The sequence below is a fragment of the Histoplasma capsulatum genome, assembly GCF_000150115.1.
Source record: "Histoplasma capsulatum G186AR genomic scaffold supercont2.20, whole genome shotgun sequence".
NCBI lineage: Eukaryota > Fungi > Ascomycota > Eurotiomycetes > Onygenales > Ajellomycetaceae > Histoplasma > Histoplasma capsulatum.
In genome coordinates this window covers 27,039-44,942 of record NW_025544820.1, presented here as the reverse complement: position 1 = coordinate 44,942, position 17,904 = coordinate 27,039, and the positions used below count along the sequence as shown (strand labels likewise).

Here is a 17,904-nt window from a genome sequence, read left to right as displayed (position 1 = left end):
GATATCACAGCGAGGTTATGTGAATCATATATACATACATCTTGAGGAATGGGTGGCTACCTTAAGGATTGATCCTTTTTGGCGTAGTGGTAAAGCCTTCCGACAAGATTGCTTGTTTTACAGGTTAAACGTCAATCACAGGCGGAACAACAAATTTTGCCCAACCACATTCAACCGACCGATTTGTTGCAACGATCTTTTGGTGTTGGATCAAACGACGCGCGACGCCACCTACATGTACTGTACATCGCAGTACCCAATTACTATACTATGTGTGTTAGCAAATCCAAGTCGGCGGCAATTGTTGGGCAAAAACTTGGGAAAGGATCTAAAATTGTTAGGTACTAGTATAATTGGTAATATCATTGGATATCGTCATTTGGTATCATTTATTTATTCATTATTATTTTCCATTTGCGAATAACTGTAATCGAGCACTGCTGCATATGCTGACAGTGACGGACATTGGAATTTCCACCCCAAGAGAATCCTGTGAGGCTTAGCAATGGGTTCCGACGCGCATCTTTGCCAAGTTGAATAACCTTCTGAAATATTTCAATCGACTCATGCCGCTTCAATCCGCATTCCTCCATAGCTTAATCCTCTGCTCATAATTGGGTACGATACAGCGGCGATGTTTCTTACCGAGGAGCTCCTAGAATGGAGTTCTTCTCATTTGTAAGATCTATTCAAATCTATTCAAAGCGACGTAATGTATTTTGAAATCATCGGGTTTTATTCGCTTGATTTTCAGCTTCTATAAAGAAGGATAGAAGTTAGCTGTAGGGCTTACGGTGCACTACATTGATGGCCAGTTTGGTCCAGGTAACAGTACTGGATACGATATTAGGAGAGGAGAGGAAGAGGGGGTGTATTAGGTTGTGTGCAGGGAATAACCTGTACCTCTCCTTGTGGCATCCTCCAATAATCCCCGATCTACCTCCGCCTGCGGTAAGACGATATATCGGACCACGCTCCCTCGAACGAAAATATTCTTCACACTGGAGAGATGTGGGTATTCATCCAGGTCAAGAACCTCAATGTCATCCAGCTTGATATTCAGATATTGGTCAACACTTTTAAGGGTGCCACGTATGCGTATGTCATTCTTCAGTTCAATTGTAACTGTGTGGTTTGTGATAGTCTTAAAAAAACTACGTGTAAGAAATAGTTAGCTCAAGAGCTCTGGAGCAGGCTGGGAAGGGATATTCAAACCTGAAGAACAGCATCGCTGCGGTCGGAGTTCGGAAACGGCAGAAAGGAGTGGCCTTGGGAAAACTAGGATGATGGGAATAGATGTGCCTACAGCATTTGTGTATAGGCGAATTAGTCTTAGGTGGGATGATGTTGACAGATGCTGCCAAGAAATTTTGAACCACCACCCAACTTTGAGCCAATCAAAGTTGGAGCCATATAAAACACATGGACTTTCCCCAGAATTCAAGTTTGTTAGATCCAAACTATTTTCGCTTTACAAAGTGCAATACGGTAGTTAACTAGTTAAATTTTACTTCTCAATATTCCTCAAAAATTCATCAACTGAATCACCAGGTTTCTCATTTGAAAGTTAAAGAAGCCAGAGCTTTCTAACCAATAATTTCCTACACACACAGACACTAGAATGATCAATCAATAGAGAATCCTCAAAAGTAATAGATCAACCACAATGCCGTATTTCGGCTTGACATTTGCCCTGTTGAAGATAGCAGACTAGAGTAGCAAGTCACAAGAGGAGTTACATGAATAGTAAGGTAAGAGGGATTAAGCTGTAATGAGATGAGCTGAAGCGGAATCGAGTGTGATAGTCAACACAAAAGAGATCATCAACTGGAAAGTGGGGAAGGAGGGAGTGTATAAAATAACGCATGCAGATTAAATATACAAGGTAACAAGAAAAGGGGTTGAATGTGAGATAGTGAGTGACTAACAAAACGCGAAATGGATATTTAAACGTGGCTGTGGGTATTTTTCGGCTTCATCGCCCACCCAGTTAAGCACCTCCATCCAGCTCCAGACTTTTGTCCCTCTGCGTAAACGCCAGGGACCTCCTCGAGCAGCTTGCACTTCTCACGGCCCATTTCCATCTGGAGTTTCAACATCCATTGTTCCCACATCCACCCACCAAGCAGGCCAGTAGTACTGGCTATATTACTCGTGGTTCCCATAGATTCGCCGACATCAGAATGGGAACCCAGCTCCGTCTTTGGAGTAGAAGTTTCGGTACCAAGAGGCAGAAACATCCATGCTCTCTTGGCTTGCGCAAAATTGGCATTATGGAGCCGATGGATGAAAGACTTTGTAGGGGAGGGGTCGTACCCACGAGTCTTAAGGTTGAACCCAAATTCAACAGATACGGCCGCACCGCATGGTCCAGCACGGATAATCTCCGAATCCATCAAAAAGAATTCGAGGATACCACCAGGTTTGAGGCATCGAAAGCATTCCTTCAGACATAAATCATACTCGTCCTCCTCTTCACCGCAAGGGTGATCTGTTTTTAACAATGAGTGGAAGGTACGAGAAGATATGACGTCAAACTGATTGTCACGGAAGGGAAGCCGCCAAACATTAGGGACCGAGATTTGCCGATGGTTCGAAGGCCCTTTCATACCTGGATTCACAACTTGGTGTTTCGCCATCGTTGTGTAGACTTTGACATTGGGGTGGTCGTTAGAAACATGCCACGCCCAGCCGCAGGATGGGTCGCCACCAATGTCGAGCACCCTGATCCTCCGAACAGAAGCACTCTTTAGATCCCCGCAGGGAACCTTTGCTTTAACAAACCGCTTTACCGCCGAGGTAGGGAGGAGGGATCCACCCTTCAAAAATTTCAGGGCTTCGACTGCCCACATTGAACTGTGTAGCTGATGCGTTACATCTTGTTCCTTTTCTAAATTTGAAAATTTGGCTTGATCGGCGAGAATCTGGGGGACAGTAGAATTTCGGGGGGCTTGGGAGAACGGTCCGCGATAAGGAGGACGGATAATGTTATTCAGAACATATTTCCCGAGAAGGCCATCAACGTGCTTGTCCATGAAACTGAGCCGTATTGCCTGAATTGATTCGTAGCGTAATTTGTTGTGGAAAAAGGCATCTTGGGCGGTTGACTGGCGTACCAGGCGTTGAAAGCCACGATAAAACAAGGCATTACCTCCTGCAGGATGAGAATGGGGCTTTAAGCAAACGCCGTTTTCCCGAATGTTAGCTAGGACTTCTGATTTTCTCGATGTGTTTGGTGGACACTCGTGAGGGGTTTCTACAAGAATTGTGGCTGGCGCGCCCTCAATTTGATTCACGGGGTTAGTCTCGCGTAAAGCCGAAAGATATGTAGTCTGAGCTGCCAGCCAAGTGGTTGTCCTATCAAGGTTAGAAGCCGCCTGAAATTTCAATTCTTCTTCGTATAGCTCGTCATACTCATCCGCGATATAATTTGCGGCTGAATAGCGTTCGCCTCCTTTCGAGGGAATTGGCGTTTCTGAACTGTCCCAGGGAACAAAGTTTGGTGTTGGAGTTGCTAGAAAAGTATTGCTGCGACCTAAATGAGGTGTAGCAGGAAGGACGTCATCGGATATCGCCGGAAGGTTCCAAGAGCAATTGTAGAAATTCTCCGCAGTAGCAGACGAAGGTTGGGGGATTATGGGGAAACGCCAAGTCTGCTGCGCATCAACTCCTAGAGAAGAAAAGAAGCCTTCTGGGGATGGGATGCTGAGAGGAGTGAAGGGAGTTGAACCAGCTGAAGCTGGAATAGCAGCATTCATGCTCCTAGGACGACTTGAGAACATCTTTACTTCTTGCATTTCGCCTATTTCGTTAACCCCGGATATCCTAGAGTGGCGGTCACTATCACTATTAAACTCAATGCGTTGAAGAATAGCAAGAGCGTTTGTTGGAAGCTCAACGCCTTTATTTGAACTGTTTGTCGACGCAGGCCTATTAATTTCAGGGATATCTGGAACACCATGTAGGTTAACATCGGGCCCATTCTCCGGGATGACCGGGAAACGACCGAGGACGTGACTCCAGTCTTCAGGATTATCTATTTCAATTTCAACCTGAGGACTCATGGTTGCACTGCAAGGGGATTCGACGTCCCCATTAGTATCGGAGTCAATATGGAAGCGCAAATACTGTGCATCCCAATCAACGTCTGACACTGCTTCCAGTCGAGGGGTGAGAGGTGCACTCAAAGTAGAAGGATGGTCCGAGGCTGCACTGCCATCTAGTGAGGGGGGGGCATGGGCTTCAGGAACAGCCCTTGGGATGCGTGAGAGGGCCTCAGGCGACACTGGTATTTTTGGTGGCGGAGTCGGCGGAACAGGAGAATTCTTGTGAAAAGCGTTGATATTGGCCCTATGTAACGAAGACGGAATGATAATCGCCGGGTATTTGTTGCGGCTACTCGACGAAAGTGTGGATGGCTGCGATGACTTGGTGGATTCACTGTTTCCCTGGCTGAGAAGGGACGGACAGCTGTCGCTCATTTCTCCTTCGTCATCCTCATCAGTGGCATCGTAGAGGTCGTCGAAATCGTGGCTCCGTCTCAGCCATGAATTCCTAGAACCGGACGAACTGGTGGATCCGGGGGATACAGCGCGATGCGCGAGACCCAGGCGCGAGGGACGAGTTGGTCGAGTTTGATTCACTGGAACTGCTGCCCGCCGGCCAGCGGCTGAAGGCATGCCATCAATAGCCCTTTTCGCATCAAACTGGGACTCGCGTTTATCTTCGGTGATTGTATTAAGGTGTCTATTTCGGCCTAGCCGAATTTGTGATTCTGTTTGGATGAAACGGTCCGCCATGGCAGATAAACCGGATCCTTCGGGCTAGAGTTCAAATTCGGTGATGTTCAAGGTTTCCCCAGCACACCGAATGAATTACCAAACCCAACGATTTATCCGTCGAAATTTTTTGCGGAAATTTGCAAATAACTCTGCGGGGGGGTAGTGGTGGTCACAGGGATGATATAGTTTTTTTCAATTCTCATCTCCGTTAGAAAAATTGTAAACAAATCAGGAAAGTCATAACCCGATCAACAGGTGAACTCAAGATCAAACGGCAGGGAATGAATGAGTGGGTTGAGAGGGACAAAAAGGAAAAATAAAATGTTGAGGATTAAAATGTATAGTTGAAAGAGATAAGAAAAGCAAAGAAAAGCAGAGACAAGCAAAGCCAAGCAAAGAAAGCAAAAGAAAAAACTAAGGAAGTCCAAGGTGCACACTCAATATGCACTCAAAGAGCAACCAAAGCCGAAAAGCAGGAGGGAGAGAGAAAAAGGGAAGGACGTTGGCAGCGGGCACAGGAGAATATCCAGCTGCAAAGAAGAAGATGGTTATTTGTACTTTGTCCGTTGCCGCGGGACCACTGGGCTTGAAGCCACAAAAGGCACCCATCTTCAGCGGGGGTCTGATTTGCCCGGGGCGCCAGGACCATGATTGGATACGGAGCGGGTTCCCAGGGCTTCAGGGGAAACCAGGTGGTCTCCGGGTGTGCCTGGGCTGCCAATCAGGGCGAGTCCCACCGGCGCCAAGCAATCATGCAGGGCTGCTGGTCCCTGGAGCTTTGCCCACTGGATTGCCCAGTTAGCCCGGGATGCCCAGGCCACAGGGAGACAGCGACACGGCGACACGCCGATCTGGAGTTGCGTGGAGGGGCACGTCGGATTTCTCTGGTTGGCTGAGGTTGCTGTACGGATAACCGCCCACGCAACCGCCGCCACCATGCTGCCCAATAAGGTTCCCTCACCGATTCACTCTAGATTCCTCAACACTTCTTACGTTCTCTGCAGAGGGAGGTCCTGGAAGAGAAGGCATGTATGGATCATCCATGAACACCTAGTACCCGGGTACCAGGAGTAGTTGCTGCTAATGCCCAATGATGATCACTTTCTTCCAACATCTAATCAAACTCCCCGTTGTGTTCAACTTCGTGGATGTGATCGTGGAGCATTTTTCTCTTCTCTTGTGAGTCTGATAAAACCTGTCTGAGTGAATGTAATATTTTCTATTGTCCCTCTTCTTTCCTGCTGATTAATTTGTTTTTTGTGTTCAGAATGGTGATTGGCCTAACACTAGTTTGTTAGAATAAGTGCTGCTTATATAACAAGCAGCTCCTTGCAAATCAATATGTAGTGAATAACTACTAGAACAGATTATATCTCAGTAGTATATCACAGGGCTAGGTTTTAAACTAGTTATTTATTTACTACTATATTATATAGTAACTATTTTAATATGGTGGGTGTATATCCATTAGTCGACCATCTTTGATTTTTTTGATTTGGAAAGAAGCGGGTGTTGGCACGTTGACTAAGTAAGGCTCATGTGCTTACAAAATCATTTTAGATGACCTGCTGAGATTGCTCCAACACAACTTCACATAGCAAAGAAGTTCAGGAGGAACAAGCCCCCAAAAACCCTACCTAATTCTTCTACCATTGGAGCATTTTTTTAAATCGTTATTTTGGTCACTATATGGTCTCAACCTGTTCTCCATCATTTAGCTTCATATGTTCCCGGTAGGAGTTGCATCAACTTCTAGGCCAACTCGCCCCTCCACCATGTCTCCGCCTACCATTATTGCTCCCTCCATTCTCTCCGCGGATTTCGCTGCGCTTGGGTCGGCATGTTCCGACTTGATGAAATCAAACAGTGATTGGATTCATGTGGATATTATGGATGGCCATTTTGTTCCCAATATCACTTTTGGCGCCCCAGTTGTATCCAAAATCCGCAGACATGTAGCCCGACCTTCTAATCCCGGTGGAAAAGGCACTTTTGATTGCCATATGATGATTGCAGAGGTACTATTTTATCTTATTTTATATCCCTTCCCCTCCCCCTCCCCCTCCCCCTCCCCCAGTCCGTCCAGCTGTTGGTGGTCGCGTATTTCTTCGTTACCAAGCATTTTCTCCTACTTTTATACATTCACTACATGGCGCGCTCATTTAGCAGGCTTGTTGACTTATATGGATGTCACATTTGAAAAAAAAAAAAAAAAAAAAAAAAAAAAGAGAGAGAGAGAAAGAGAGAGAAGGGTGGGCGGGGTATTGTTGCAATATTTCAGTTCGGAGGCACCTCCCTCCATCCACTATTAGAGTTGCCAGCCATTTTCGAGCCTATTTAATTTCTTTCCATGTTTCTTTTCTAATTCAGCCGAAGTAATCTACAATCGTTCGGGTGATCTTCTTTTATATCTAATTTCTGTCAATTCGTTCTTTTCCATTGATTAGTTTGCTAACCCATATCGATGAGAGCGGGGGGGTTGCTACGCGCCATAACCCTGGTCCAACCAGCTATGGCTGATAGGGTTGTGCCCGGCGCGAAGCGGCATTGAGGCCCCTCCTGTTCCCTCGCATGATATGAATCCATATAGCCCCAGAAATGGGTGACGCAATTCAAAAGTGCTGGTTGTGACCTATACTGTTTCCACTATGAAGCAGCCATTACATCAACTGCCGCTAAGGAGCCAACGGATGCGTCGACCACCCGCCGCACCAGTCCGACCGAGCTTATTCGGTATATCCATGAGAATGGTATGCAAGCTGGTATAGCTATCAAGCCAGATACTCCAGTGGATGTGTTGTGGGATATACTTGAACAGGACGACCCCTTGGATAGACCTGATGTGAGTCTATACCCTAACTAAGCCTTCGCCCCGTCACAATATTGCGTATAAACTGTTCATGACAACAAAACTGCCGTGTTCGTTATTGGCTTTTGGGAATTGAATGCGAATATAATAAATCCTGATAAATAAACTAAACCGCTACAGATGGTGCTCGTTATGACTGTGCACCCCGGCTTCGGCGGGCAGAAGTTCATGGCTTCAGAATTACCCAAAGTAAATGCTCTGCGAGTCAAGTATCCCCATCTTAATATTGAAGTCGATGGAGGCCTCGGAGAGGACACCGTGGAACAGGCGGCGGAGGCTGGGGCCAACGTGATTGTTGCTGGGTCGGCTGTATTTGGCGCTCAGGATCCTGCTCAAGCAATTGCAATGCTCAGAGAAGCCGTCGAGAAACGGAGAAAATGAAAAACAATAAAAAACAAAAAATGGGAAAAGGAAAGGGAAATAAAATGGCAGTTAAGGAGGTTTCCGTTGTGCGGTTTGTAAAAGGGTCGACATATCAAAGAAACCGCATTATACAAGGCGTCACTGAGAAGCTGATGGTGTATCATTCCCTCACACACAATTGTTCTAGGTGGTTTTGTTTCATAGAAATGGAAGGGATCAACCTTTAGAGCTTTCAGTGCTTGTGTTCTTCTCACTTAGGGGACCAATGTACCTTCTGTTATAACAAATAATACCACGCAATTAAACTACATAATCAACCATAGTGGATTGTCTTCATCACTAAGGTATTTCTCTGCCATTTTAGCCAAGTAAATAAGCGGCTGGCAAGCTCCCATCTGTCATGTTCGTCAAACGCAGTCTTTTGATGTTCCCGCGACTGTCACTTCTTCATCTTCCTTCTTATCAGTGTTACTTTCATTCTCGCTCGAGGCATGGAAACCCGATTTATATCCGGGATAACTCTCCTTCACCTTGACGTGTTCAACTGCAGGGGCGGCATCTGACTTCCCAGTTGTCCCTTCATTCCCGAGGACAGCCCCTTGATGCAATGTACTAAGCTCCTTGACAAGTTGATTTTGTTCACTGGGTGATGTGACAGAGACCACAGTCCCACGATGATGCTCCGGCGGGGCCATTCCCTTAGGGTAGTTCGCCTTCAAGTCGGCGCTTGATGTCGCGGCTACCTCGGAGAGGGAGGGCCTGTGAGGCGAGATGCTTTCATCTGTTTCTTCTATACGTTCAGGGGCACTTATTGGCGACCCTGGGGGCTGTGAGTTTCTCTTCTCATCAGGCTCTGATGTCTCGGGATTTGTCCTTTCTAAGACGGCCGAGCTCGTTTCCTGGGTCTTTGCAGAGGCTGAATTGGCGACTAGTTTTGTTCGTGTGTTTTCCTTAGCTTTTGAAGCCGCCTCTTCTCCGGCTTGTCGTAAAGCAAGCGTGATAGAATCCTCTGGCAGCGGGACCCTTGACGGGAGCTCTTGCATTTGGAATTGATGTGAGGGAGTGGGCTCAACGGGAAGTGAAGTCGGAACAGCAGTGATTGAGGGTTGTGTGGTGTCTGACTTAGATAAAGATGTGATAGTCGGTGTGATGGGCTTGCTTGTGGACATCGAAGACTCGTTGCCAAGGCGCATTTTGAGCTCACCATATTCGTTCCACTCCTCAATCTCTTCTAAATCCTAAACACGTTTCCGTAAGCTACAACATTGCGCTGTCTAAGATGCTCCATATATGTAGGTAAAAGCTACTCACTCCAACAATCATCCCGTCCCTGACCAGCCCTGGCAGCTTTTTCCCCCTTGACCGTCTACCCCACAGCCTGCGCGCTTCCTCATCAGTTGCAACGTCAACGGCCCGAAAGAGGACTTTGTTGGCTTTTAGGATTGTTTCCAGTCGCGAAGTTGCTGTGATTATGTGGGATGAGCCTGCAGTCAGAGAGGTAAAGAGATAGAGCGTGTCGGAGTCATTGACGTAGGATTTGGGGTAGGAATCAGCCATGACGGAAACCAAAAAGTATTTGGTAATGGTCGGATACTGTAGTTACCTAGGCACCTATACGGAAATGAAGAGAATATAAGTGAAACGGTCCTTTAGCCGATCGATCAGAGACTGTTAAATTGGAATCGGCTGCTCTTCATATTTTTCTGCGTCGCAGCTCTTGCGGAGTCTCAGGATTTACGGAAAAGTCGCCAAAGCGCATTTCTTGCCAAGCTCAATTTGTGGCATGTGCACAATGTTACAGCGGGGTTTCGGACTAGCGTAATATTAGGGTTAAAAGTTTTTCCGACTGAAAACTCGAGGACCGCTTCAACCCCTGTTCAAGTGTAACTCGGGAAACGCTAAACTTACGGAGTGCAATAGGATTGAACACGAAGGATATGATGCCTCTAATTGAGCGGCACGATCAACCCAAGACGCTGCGGGCATCCAAAGACATGCGTGTGAAAGAATGTTTCTTGTAAAGCTGCTGTCTGACCATATCGTCAGCTGTTTCTCAGAGTTGGAAGTGGGTGGTACGAGAGGTACGGAAATGGGGAGAGAGATGGAAGCCCGGCGAGATTCGTCTTGTGGCTGAAACTTCCCGTTTCTGTATCGATGCAATTGCACTATAATGGTTGCCCGTCTTCGCTGTGGGAGCCGTGTTCTGCAGTTGTTTGGGGCCAAGTTGATCATAGCAGACAGGGTGCGCTCATGTCCGCTGTAGCCATATCCCGCAGCAAGCCCTACCGGATGAAAACGAACGTCGAATAAATAATTGTAGATTGTCTGTGCATGTCTGTGAATAGCCGTTGTATGGTTAGCATCGACCAGTGACACGATTCCTGTAAGTCAAGTCCAGTCCACAGAGTCGGTGGCCGCCAGCTGACCGCTTCTAGGTATCGTTGCTATCCCTCATCGTGGCCTGTGTTCTTGTACCGTACAGAAAGCCCATCGGACCCGCAACGCCTGTCTGGCTGGCACACTGCTGTTTCCCACCGTCGTCCACGGCATCGTGCTCTCGGCTGTGAACGTGGACGGTGAGTGGGCTACTCCTTTGTGGTCCGGTCCGTTTGGCCATCCGCACCAATTCCTAGCTATTATTCTTCGCTACGTGTGCTCTGAAGGTACTGACATGGACGTCTATAGCGCCCCCCAGCTCTCCCAAAACCTACTTCTACGGGATGGGACGTTACACCATCTTCCTGTGGATTAGCCTCATCCCGGCGGGAGAGTTGCCCAGTTAATGGGACAGGTGAGGAGTCTACTGACTGCCTGTTCTCTGATCTTTAACAGGCATCTTGGCCTTGGCCGTCCAGTTCTTCCGCGCCAAATAGTCTGATCACACACATGATTACGCCGGGAATTCCATATCCGTCAACAGGAAGCTGTTCACCTACTAGTCCACCTGCAACTTAATGGTCGTTCTCCCCGCCGCGCAAGGACGCGACTAGTAGTATCCACGTCTTCCTGTCGCCCCAATGGATGACCTTTGGAACCGCCACCTTTTTGGGCGTCGCTTGTTGTGCTCCTGCCGTCTTCTTGCTCATATCCGGGTGTGTAAGCATCCCGGAGATCACCTCGGGAACGGAGGAGAGGAAGAGGGTCCGAATTGCGCTACCATTCGATCCATGGCGGAAGTTAACACGTTGGTGGGTGTGCTTCTAAGTGCTGTGGAGATTCGCGTGTTGCGCGCTTCTATGCTTGCTAACCTCTCCATCGGCGAGATGAACCAGCTAAGCACATAGCCCATGTACTAGACGAGACAGATCTCCAGGCTTGGCAGGTTGGCCCCTACCTAACTTCGGGCTCGTCGTTGACTTGCTTTCCTTTCCTTTCCTTTCTTTTTTTATAGGACAATGGGCACCCGTGGCGGGTTCTGGGCTCTAATCCTAGATATTCGACTGGCTACGGACGGCCATTAGCTGAAATTGGGTCCACCGCTGGTGACCCCAGACAAGGTCACACAATGAGGCCAACGTAGGTAATAGACTTGTGCAACGGACACAAAGTGGCGCATGTCATACCAGTACCCCACGACCATTCCCCACGGGTTGGCTAACCTGCAGCCCCGACTCGGATAGCAGTGCGGCCACCTCTCGGGCACTATCACCAGCATCTCTAAGACCGTCCCGCTTTCCATCGCCGCTTCCCTCGTCCAGCATACCGCGGCAGCCACGCACCTGTATTTTACGGCGATAATGTATCTTGTCAGTCATCTGGTGATTTACCTGTAGGTGCTGTGTTGCAACAGCGCGACACCGTGAAAGCACCCACATCTGCATATCATGGTCCACCAGAAAAGCGCCCTCACATTCCGCCACTGGAACCATCGTCTGCGTCTCTCACGGCCGCAATTCGACTGCTATTGTGGTCTCATCGGAACCCAGCCGTCCTCGCCTACACGTTCGCCTGTCCTCAGCGCCCCGCTGCCTCATCTTTACCAGAACCGCGGCAGCTGTTAACCCAAACCGTCGTATGATTACCTGGATGTGGCGGGGTCACCTATACACCAAGATGCTAAAAGTTTGTTGGCATCATTGACTTGGTGACAGTGTAATCTATCCTGTCAACTGGCGGTTCATATTCGAAGCCGTCACAGGATATATGTACCGATGGCTGGACGGTTTTTGAGGAATTTCGACTCTAAGAATCTTGGAAGTTGGAATTGTCTCGCAGATCCCACTAATCCCACTATTGCGGCCTTCTAACTTGTCTAGAGTCTGAAAGTGCTTACGATGGACTTTTCTTTTAGGCTCCCGTTGGATATTTCCTAAAAAGTCTGGAGCGCCGCGCCAACCGTACGGGCAATCATCAGTTTCCAATCCCTTACCTTCCGAAATATTTAGCGATGTGGTATTCTAGATTTTTTCTATTCTGGCAATATACAAGAGATATGTCCACATTTGAAGTGTCACCCGCCTTCCCACTAGTAGTACCATATAGCACCCCCTGGGATGCTGGGATCTTGACCATGGTGGGTGGTCACAGCACGAAGAGCTCCGGACGGCGATATACAGATAAAAACCTGCAAGCTTAGGTTTTAATCTGTATAACAGAACTCACACAATCTGACTTTCCACGACGAGCAGCAGTCGATACAACATACCGCCTTGCACAACCAAGTCTCCTGGAAACAGTTAGACCTACCATCGAGGGTATCTTTTGACTCGTCAATGCCAACTTCCGCGTGTCTACCTGCTTTCTAATATAAAGTTCTGGTTTTCTTCAGTAAGCGGCCACAGATATGTTCTGCAAAAGGGGAACAACGCAAAATTGAAGGTGCTGTCAAGGCACACCAAGCCCAGTGTGGCTTCCGCTTAGTGCAAGGACACAGTGGAACGGAAGGGGTATGGCCGAAGTCCATGTTTTGGATCCAATATAACTGAACTGCCCCAGATTCGACGGAAGGGATTCGTGAACCAAGCGACAAGCGATGGACTTAGAAATCAACATGAAGAATGAGAAAATTCGTGCTGTGGTTTGCTTGGAATTCAACTGGGGATGGCGTAGCTCTTGGACCCTTGGTATTCTCCCGCTGTCCACCGTCATGAGACATGCGCCAAGACCAATCGGGTTCTGTAAGTCATCGCCAAGAGAACCCCCTTATGTCGGTTAAGAATCTGGAGTTATTTGTTCATTGATGCCTAATTTCATAAACGTGCCAACAGGAATCGGCATATTTGAAGAAGGCTGCCATTTTTCACTTGCATCACCGACCCCTGCTGGAGAAACGTTCCTCTAATATCCGCAATGTCCTCGCTCACATCAAGAGCGACTTCATTGACGGTTGTTTGAGATGGCGGGCCTTCAATTTCCTGGCTCTTGTTTACGTCTACAATGACCGCTGCGTGGTCTTCGCACTCAACCCCGCCCCTTCGTTTAACAGCCGGATCCGGAAAGGTTCTCTAAGGTTGTCGACTAGATTGTGTTGTAAGGGTTGCGACCTCATGGTGCTGATGTACGGATTATCACTTGAGCGGGGCCAAGGTAGAGAACGGCGGATGGCTTCCCGACCTGGTGTTTGGCGGATAGATCGGCCTCTGGCATCTCAGCAAGCTGGACAGGATTCTCGCAGGTCTGGCGCTCTCTTGGTGCGGTGGTATGTTGCATGTTAGTGAGCTGGCGAGAGTGGAACATTGCTCGTAATGCAGATTGAGACGCGGCTGTCACCAGAAAGAGAGAATCTAGTCCTGGAACGAATGGCCCTTCAATACTACTCCGCTGACGGTGTTGAGTCGATCCAACATGCTCAGATTTGGGCAACGGCCCCTTGGCCTCGCCCTGGGCGCCGGTCTGTTGCGCTCACGATGGCGTTATTGGTAGCCAAGCGGTTTTAGTCCCTCAACGGGCTTGATGCCACAAGTTCCCAGCAGCTCTCGCGGAATACAAATGCCTCAATGTCTATTTGACGCGACGGTTACCCACGCAGCAAGCCCCAGCAAGTTCAGCGTGGAGCGGTGCGGTGGCCTGTGTCTTTGGGAGTGTTGCTCTGATGCGGATTGAAATCAGCCATTTAGGAAATACGAAGTCGACCTTTCGGCTCGTTGCGGCATCGTTACCACGGACCTGGCCCATGGGTATAAGTCATATATGATCAGCCAGGTTACATGTCCAGCGTTGCCCAGGACGGTGGAGCTAGTCAGCGAAAGCCCTGGACCATTTGATGGGGTGAGAATGTGCGAGGATATGCGACTGTTTGGTGGGCTATAGTCGGAGATGCGTCTTGAGCAGAGTCGATGTCCGGACAGCAGTGAGACACTGGTTGGGGCCAGCCGAGGTGGAACTTGTTAACAGTACTAAGGCGATCCTATTGCGATTGCGATTACGATTCTTTCTTGTTGAAGCGATGAACTTGCATTGTTTCTCCTTGTCTCGCTTTTACCTTTGTTGAACGCAAAGAAACGAAGATTAGCCTGTTCCGGTATAATGCTTGGCTTCATCGCAGTCGATGAGACGTCCAGCCTCAGGGATTTTCTCCCCGTGTCACCATCACTGGGGAAGTTAGTGACGGAGAAGCAGTGCTGGTGTAAATGCCTGGCCGACTTGAGATATTTGTTAATTCACTCAAGTCACAATCGCAATCTGCTTAGTCACCGCCTCTCTGCAGCCAAACCCTCGTTCACGTTGCAGTTTTATTTTCCCCGCTTGCAACCTCAAGTAATTCAGCTTGACATCCTTGGCCGACAGGGTTCCCCAGTTTTGACAATCTGCGGACCGCAACGGTGGCAGTTGTTCCGAGCGCGTTTTTAGAACAAGAGAGAAACTAGCACCGAGACACTAGGATGCGACCGCCAGACTGAGCGGGCTTCGGTTCACAGTAGCTGCGCGGAGGAAGAAGTTTTTCTTGCTGGTCATGGCATTTCTTGATTGGGAGGGAAATAAATCGCAGGCGGCGGAGGGAATGAAGCATTGTTGCTGATTCACGACGCAGTTAGCCGTTTTGGGTAAAATCTGGCGCCTCCTGACCTAGGCCATCTTAGGAAGGTTACATTGTTGCTTCCCCTCCCCCCCTTTAGGCGAACTGGATTCTTGAAAGCGATTGATCAAGGCGAGCGCTCGTTCCGTCTCTTCTTTCAATCCCCACAGCCAAGACGGCCAAGTAAAGCCAAGTTCAAACAAGCAATGCTAGTGCGTGCCGGGGTCTTAAAGGCGTGGCTCCACCCTGTTGGAGCTGTTTCCCTCCTTAATCACCCTCTTCTCATGCCTGGGGATGGATGGCATGTAACCGGATATCGCCTTGGATGCCATATGCATCTCCGAACTTCCGCGGACTCAAGAAGTCGAAATTGATATCCTGCGTTATCCGCTTTCCCTTGACCACACATCGACAGTTATTATCCCCGTACCTCCCCTTCGCTCCATCCACCCTCTTGATGTTGTTCTCGTTTTTATACTGAAAAGGTTGATCGAAGCGACAAGGACAGGACGGAGCAATTCACAATCATGGATGTCACCGAAGAGAAGATGGCGCATGCTTCCACACCCGAAGAGGGCAAAGAAGTAAGGAAACACGTGGAGCAGCGTGCCATTCCGCCGAAGATGCGCAAGCTTCACGATTCAGCCGTCACCTTTCAGGAGTACCAGCATTACGCGAGCCTCACACGCGCCGATCAAGACCAGATGCCGAAGTCGACAGCTGGGAAGAATCTACTTTTCTATTTGATTCCTAATTTGCAAAATGTAGGGATAGAGAAATACGAGTTGACCAAGGTCAACACGTCCGATGACGCACAGCGCATGAACATTACTGATGAAGAATGGATCAATGCCTCTCGGGCATTACGCACGGCCAGCTCTGGTGCTGTCTTTTATCTCATCACAACGGATATTTTCGGGCCATTCGGCTTACCCTACGCTTTTGCAACAACTGGCTGGGGGTGAGTGAACATCTACCTAAAGGAGACACCTATACAAAGTGATGCTAATCCCGCCAAGGCCTGGCACGGCTCTCTATACGGTGTTCGGCGCCATGGCAGGTTTCTCTGGGTATTTGTTGTGGGATTGTTTTATGGGTATGCAATATCCTCTCTCTCCCCTGCGATTCTCAAGTATTCGAAACTTATCATTTACGCTCCAATTTCGTTTGGTAGGCGTCGATTCGTACGAGTTTCCGGTCAAGTCCTTTGGAGATCTAGGTTACCGTATATATGGAGCATGGGCGCGATACATGTTGAACGGCCTCCAGGCCATCCAGCTGCTGTGTAATGTCGGCGCGATTGTTATCTCGAACGGACTAGCGTTGTCGGAGGTGTCTGAATTTAGACTATGCTATGCTATCTGCTGCCTGGTGTGGGCCCTGGCAGGATTTGTTTTTGGCCAAATCCGGACATTGCAGCGATTCTCCTGGCTCGCAAACCTGGCTGTTTTCATCAACCTCCTAGTCATTTTTGTGACGATGGGAGGAGCAGCCCATTCGCCCCCGCTCTACTCCGCCGTTGCCAGCTCTGCGGGTGCTACTATATACCCAAACCTGGTGGATCAAGTCAACAATGGAAACCCTCCTCCTGTGATGCATAGTGGGGGCTTGCCAAATCCAGCGAAGTTTGCTGCTTCATTGAACGGTGCAATGCAAGCCGTGTATTCATACGGTGGGTCGATGATCTTTCCCGAATTTCTGGCTGAGGTCAGGCGCCCACGCGATTTCTTGAAAGGTATGTGGGGTGCACAGCTCTTCATCTACCTCGTATACATGATGTACGGCCTCTACATGTATGGCTTTCAGGGTCAGTATATTCAGAATCCGTCGTACTTGGGAATCTCCGCGCATCAGGTACAGACAGCTGGGAATTCTCTGGCCATTGTGTCGGCTTTGATTGCCGCCATTCTGTATGGTAATATTGGCATCAAAGGTGAGTGTTCTGTTGATTCCGCTTGAGGCTCCAAGATGCATCCTGACATTTAACCCCAGTGTTTTACAATAACATCTTGGTTGAATTCTTCCATGCGCCTCCGATTTTCCTTAAGAAGGGCAAGCTGTTATGGTTGTTCGTTGTTCCAATCTACTGGTCCATTGCATTTATCATCGCTGCCGCTATTCCCGATTTCTCAGGTTTTACGGGCATCGTAGCGGCTACGTGCATCCTCAATTTCACTTACACTTTTCCACCGTTGCTGCACATCGGTTACCAAACTCTCCGCAATGCTGGGCGTGGAGAAGCAGGTTTTGACCCGGTGACCGGCGAAGTACTTGCAAATGATCAAGGACTGAAGCGATTGATCCGTGGATTCTTTGGCGACCGTTGGTGGTTGAATGTCTTCAATCTTCTCTACATGCTTGGTGCTTTGGCGTTGTGTGGCCTGGGCACCTGGGCCTCTGCTGAAAATCTTATTGAGGCCTTCGCAACGCCCCAAATTAATGCATTCAGTTGCAGGTCGCCGCTCCAATGAAGGATGAAGTAGGAGAGAGACAGTTGAAGCTGATGCTTGAAGGGAGGATTCCGTTTAGTTTCGTAGTCGGTGCTCAATAGTTGATGCTACATTAATATCAGCATAGATATCTGAATGATGCCAACACTTCCTTCTCCTCAACCCAAGATTCAGACCTCAAACATTGCAAGACCGTGGGCGTTTTGTGAACATTAATGGGCATCCAAATGCAGGGTCAAAGACAACTAGATGGTGTTGAGCGCTTACTGTCGGAAAGAGAAGTGCAAGCACACTGATTTCCTCCGATTTCTCCGCGGCCCAATCGCATTCCATGCCAATCATACCTGCCATTTAGAGCGGTACGTCCTGATCCGATTTCCTCGTTTGTAAATTCGCGGATGATGTTCATTGGTTTCACGCGCGGTTCTCCGCGTTTGGTATCGTATTTTCTGGAGGTCTGAGTCGCCCAGTGGTTGCATTATCACG

At 48.5% G+C, this 17,904-nt stretch overlaps 11 protein-coding genes across 11 annotated transcripts; 6 read left to right on the top strand and 5 right to left on the bottom strand.

Annotated features, from left to right (window-relative positions):
• Positions 1–340: 340 nt before the first annotated feature.
• HCBG_08990 (small nuclear ribonucleoprotein LSM2) lies at positions 341–1,319 on the bottom strand (the record flags this gene model as incomplete). Its single annotated transcript, XM_045436039.1, has 3 exons — positions 341–757; positions 904–1,154; positions 1,216–1,319. 3 exons carry the CDS (start codon positions 1,227–1,229, stop codon positions 726–728), a joined length of 297 nt encoding a protein of 98 aa, XP_045283191.1.
• A 197-nt stretch (positions 1,320–1,516) lies between these two features.
• Positions 1,517–4,799, bottom strand: HCBG_08989 (uncharacterized protein; the record flags this gene model as incomplete). The annotated part of the gene is made up of 1 exon (XM_045436038.1): positions 1,517–4,799. The coding sequence occupies one exon, from the start codon at positions 4,797–4,799 to the stop codon at positions 1,947–1,949; it is 2,853 nt and encodes a 950-aa protein (XP_045283190.1).
• A 593-nt stretch (positions 4,800–5,392) lies between these two features.
• Positions 5,393–5,719, bottom strand: HCBG_08988 (uncharacterized protein; the record flags this gene model as incomplete). The annotated part of the gene is made up of 1 exon (XM_045436037.1): positions 5,393–5,719. One exon carries the CDS (start codon positions 5,717–5,719, stop codon positions 5,393–5,395), a length of 327 nt encoding a protein of 108 aa, XP_045283189.1.
• Positions 5,720–6,556: 837 nt separating this feature from the next.
• On the top strand, positions 6,557–6,959 carry HCBG_08987 (ribulose-phosphate 3-epimerase; the record flags this gene model as incomplete). The annotated part of the gene is made up of 2 exons (XM_045436036.1): positions 6,557–6,799; positions 6,948–6,959. The coding sequence occupies 2 exons, from the start codon at positions 6,557–6,559 to the stop codon at positions 6,957–6,959; spliced, it is 255 nt and encodes an 84-aa protein (XP_045283188.1).
• A 450-nt stretch (positions 6,960–7,409) lies between these two features.
• HCBG_08986 (ribulose-phosphate 3-epimerase) lies at positions 7,410–8,324 on the top strand (the record flags this gene model as incomplete). Its single annotated transcript, XM_045436035.1, has 2 exons — positions 7,410–7,623; positions 7,771–8,324. The coding sequence occupies one exon, from the start codon at positions 7,771–7,773 to the stop codon at positions 8,029–8,031; it is 261 nt and encodes an 86-aa protein (XP_045283187.1).
• Positions 8,325–8,420: 96 nt separating this feature from the next.
• HCBG_08985 (uncharacterized protein) lies at positions 8,421–9,570 on the bottom strand (the record flags this gene model as incomplete). The annotated part of the gene is made up of 2 exons (XM_045436034.1): positions 8,421–9,251; positions 9,325–9,570. 2 exons carry the CDS (start codon positions 9,568–9,570, stop codon positions 8,421–8,423), a joined length of 1,077 nt encoding a protein of 358 aa, XP_045283186.1.
• Positions 9,571–10,021: 451 nt separating this feature from the next.
• HCBG_08984 (uncharacterized protein) lies at positions 10,022–10,886 on the top strand (the record flags this gene model as incomplete). The annotated part of the gene is made up of 4 exons (XM_045436033.1): positions 10,022–10,094; positions 10,449–10,589; positions 10,709–10,804; positions 10,846–10,886. The coding sequence occupies 4 exons, from the start codon at positions 10,022–10,024 to the stop codon at positions 10,884–10,886; spliced, it is 351 nt and encodes a 116-aa protein (XP_045283185.1).
• Positions 10,887–11,518: 632 nt separating this feature from the next.
• Positions 11,519–12,031, top strand: HCBG_08983 (uncharacterized protein; the record flags this gene model as incomplete). Its single annotated transcript, XM_045436032.1, has 3 exons — positions 11,519–11,529; positions 11,619–11,734; positions 11,787–12,031. 3 exons carry the CDS (start codon positions 11,519–11,521, stop codon positions 12,029–12,031), a joined length of 372 nt encoding a protein of 123 aa, XP_045283184.1.
• Positions 12,032–12,445: 414 nt separating this feature from the next.
• Positions 12,446–12,938, top strand: HCBG_08982 (uncharacterized protein; the record flags this gene model as incomplete). The annotated part of the gene is made up of 3 exons (XM_045436031.1): positions 12,446–12,526; positions 12,609–12,688; positions 12,782–12,938. 3 exons carry the CDS (start codon positions 12,446–12,448, stop codon positions 12,936–12,938), a joined length of 318 nt encoding a protein of 105 aa, XP_045283183.1.
• Positions 12,939–13,202: 264 nt separating this feature from the next.
• HCBG_08981 (uncharacterized protein) lies at positions 13,203–14,127 on the bottom strand (the record flags this gene model as incomplete). The annotated part of the gene is made up of 3 exons (XM_045436030.1): positions 13,203–13,457; positions 13,525–13,845; positions 13,978–14,127. The coding sequence occupies 3 exons, from the start codon at positions 14,125–14,127 to the stop codon at positions 13,203–13,205; spliced, it is 726 nt and encodes a 241-aa protein (XP_045283182.1).
• A 1,368-nt stretch (positions 14,128–15,495) lies between these two features.
• HCBG_08980 (uncharacterized protein) lies at positions 15,496–17,439 on the top strand (the record flags this gene model as incomplete). The annotated part of the gene is made up of 4 exons (XM_045436029.1): positions 15,496–15,929; positions 15,988–16,064; positions 16,143–16,901; positions 16,961–17,439. The coding sequence occupies 4 exons, from the start codon at positions 15,496–15,498 to the stop codon at positions 17,437–17,439; spliced, it is 1,749 nt and encodes a 582-aa protein (XP_045283181.1).
• Between the last annotated feature and the right edge of the window lie 465 nt (positions 17,440–17,904).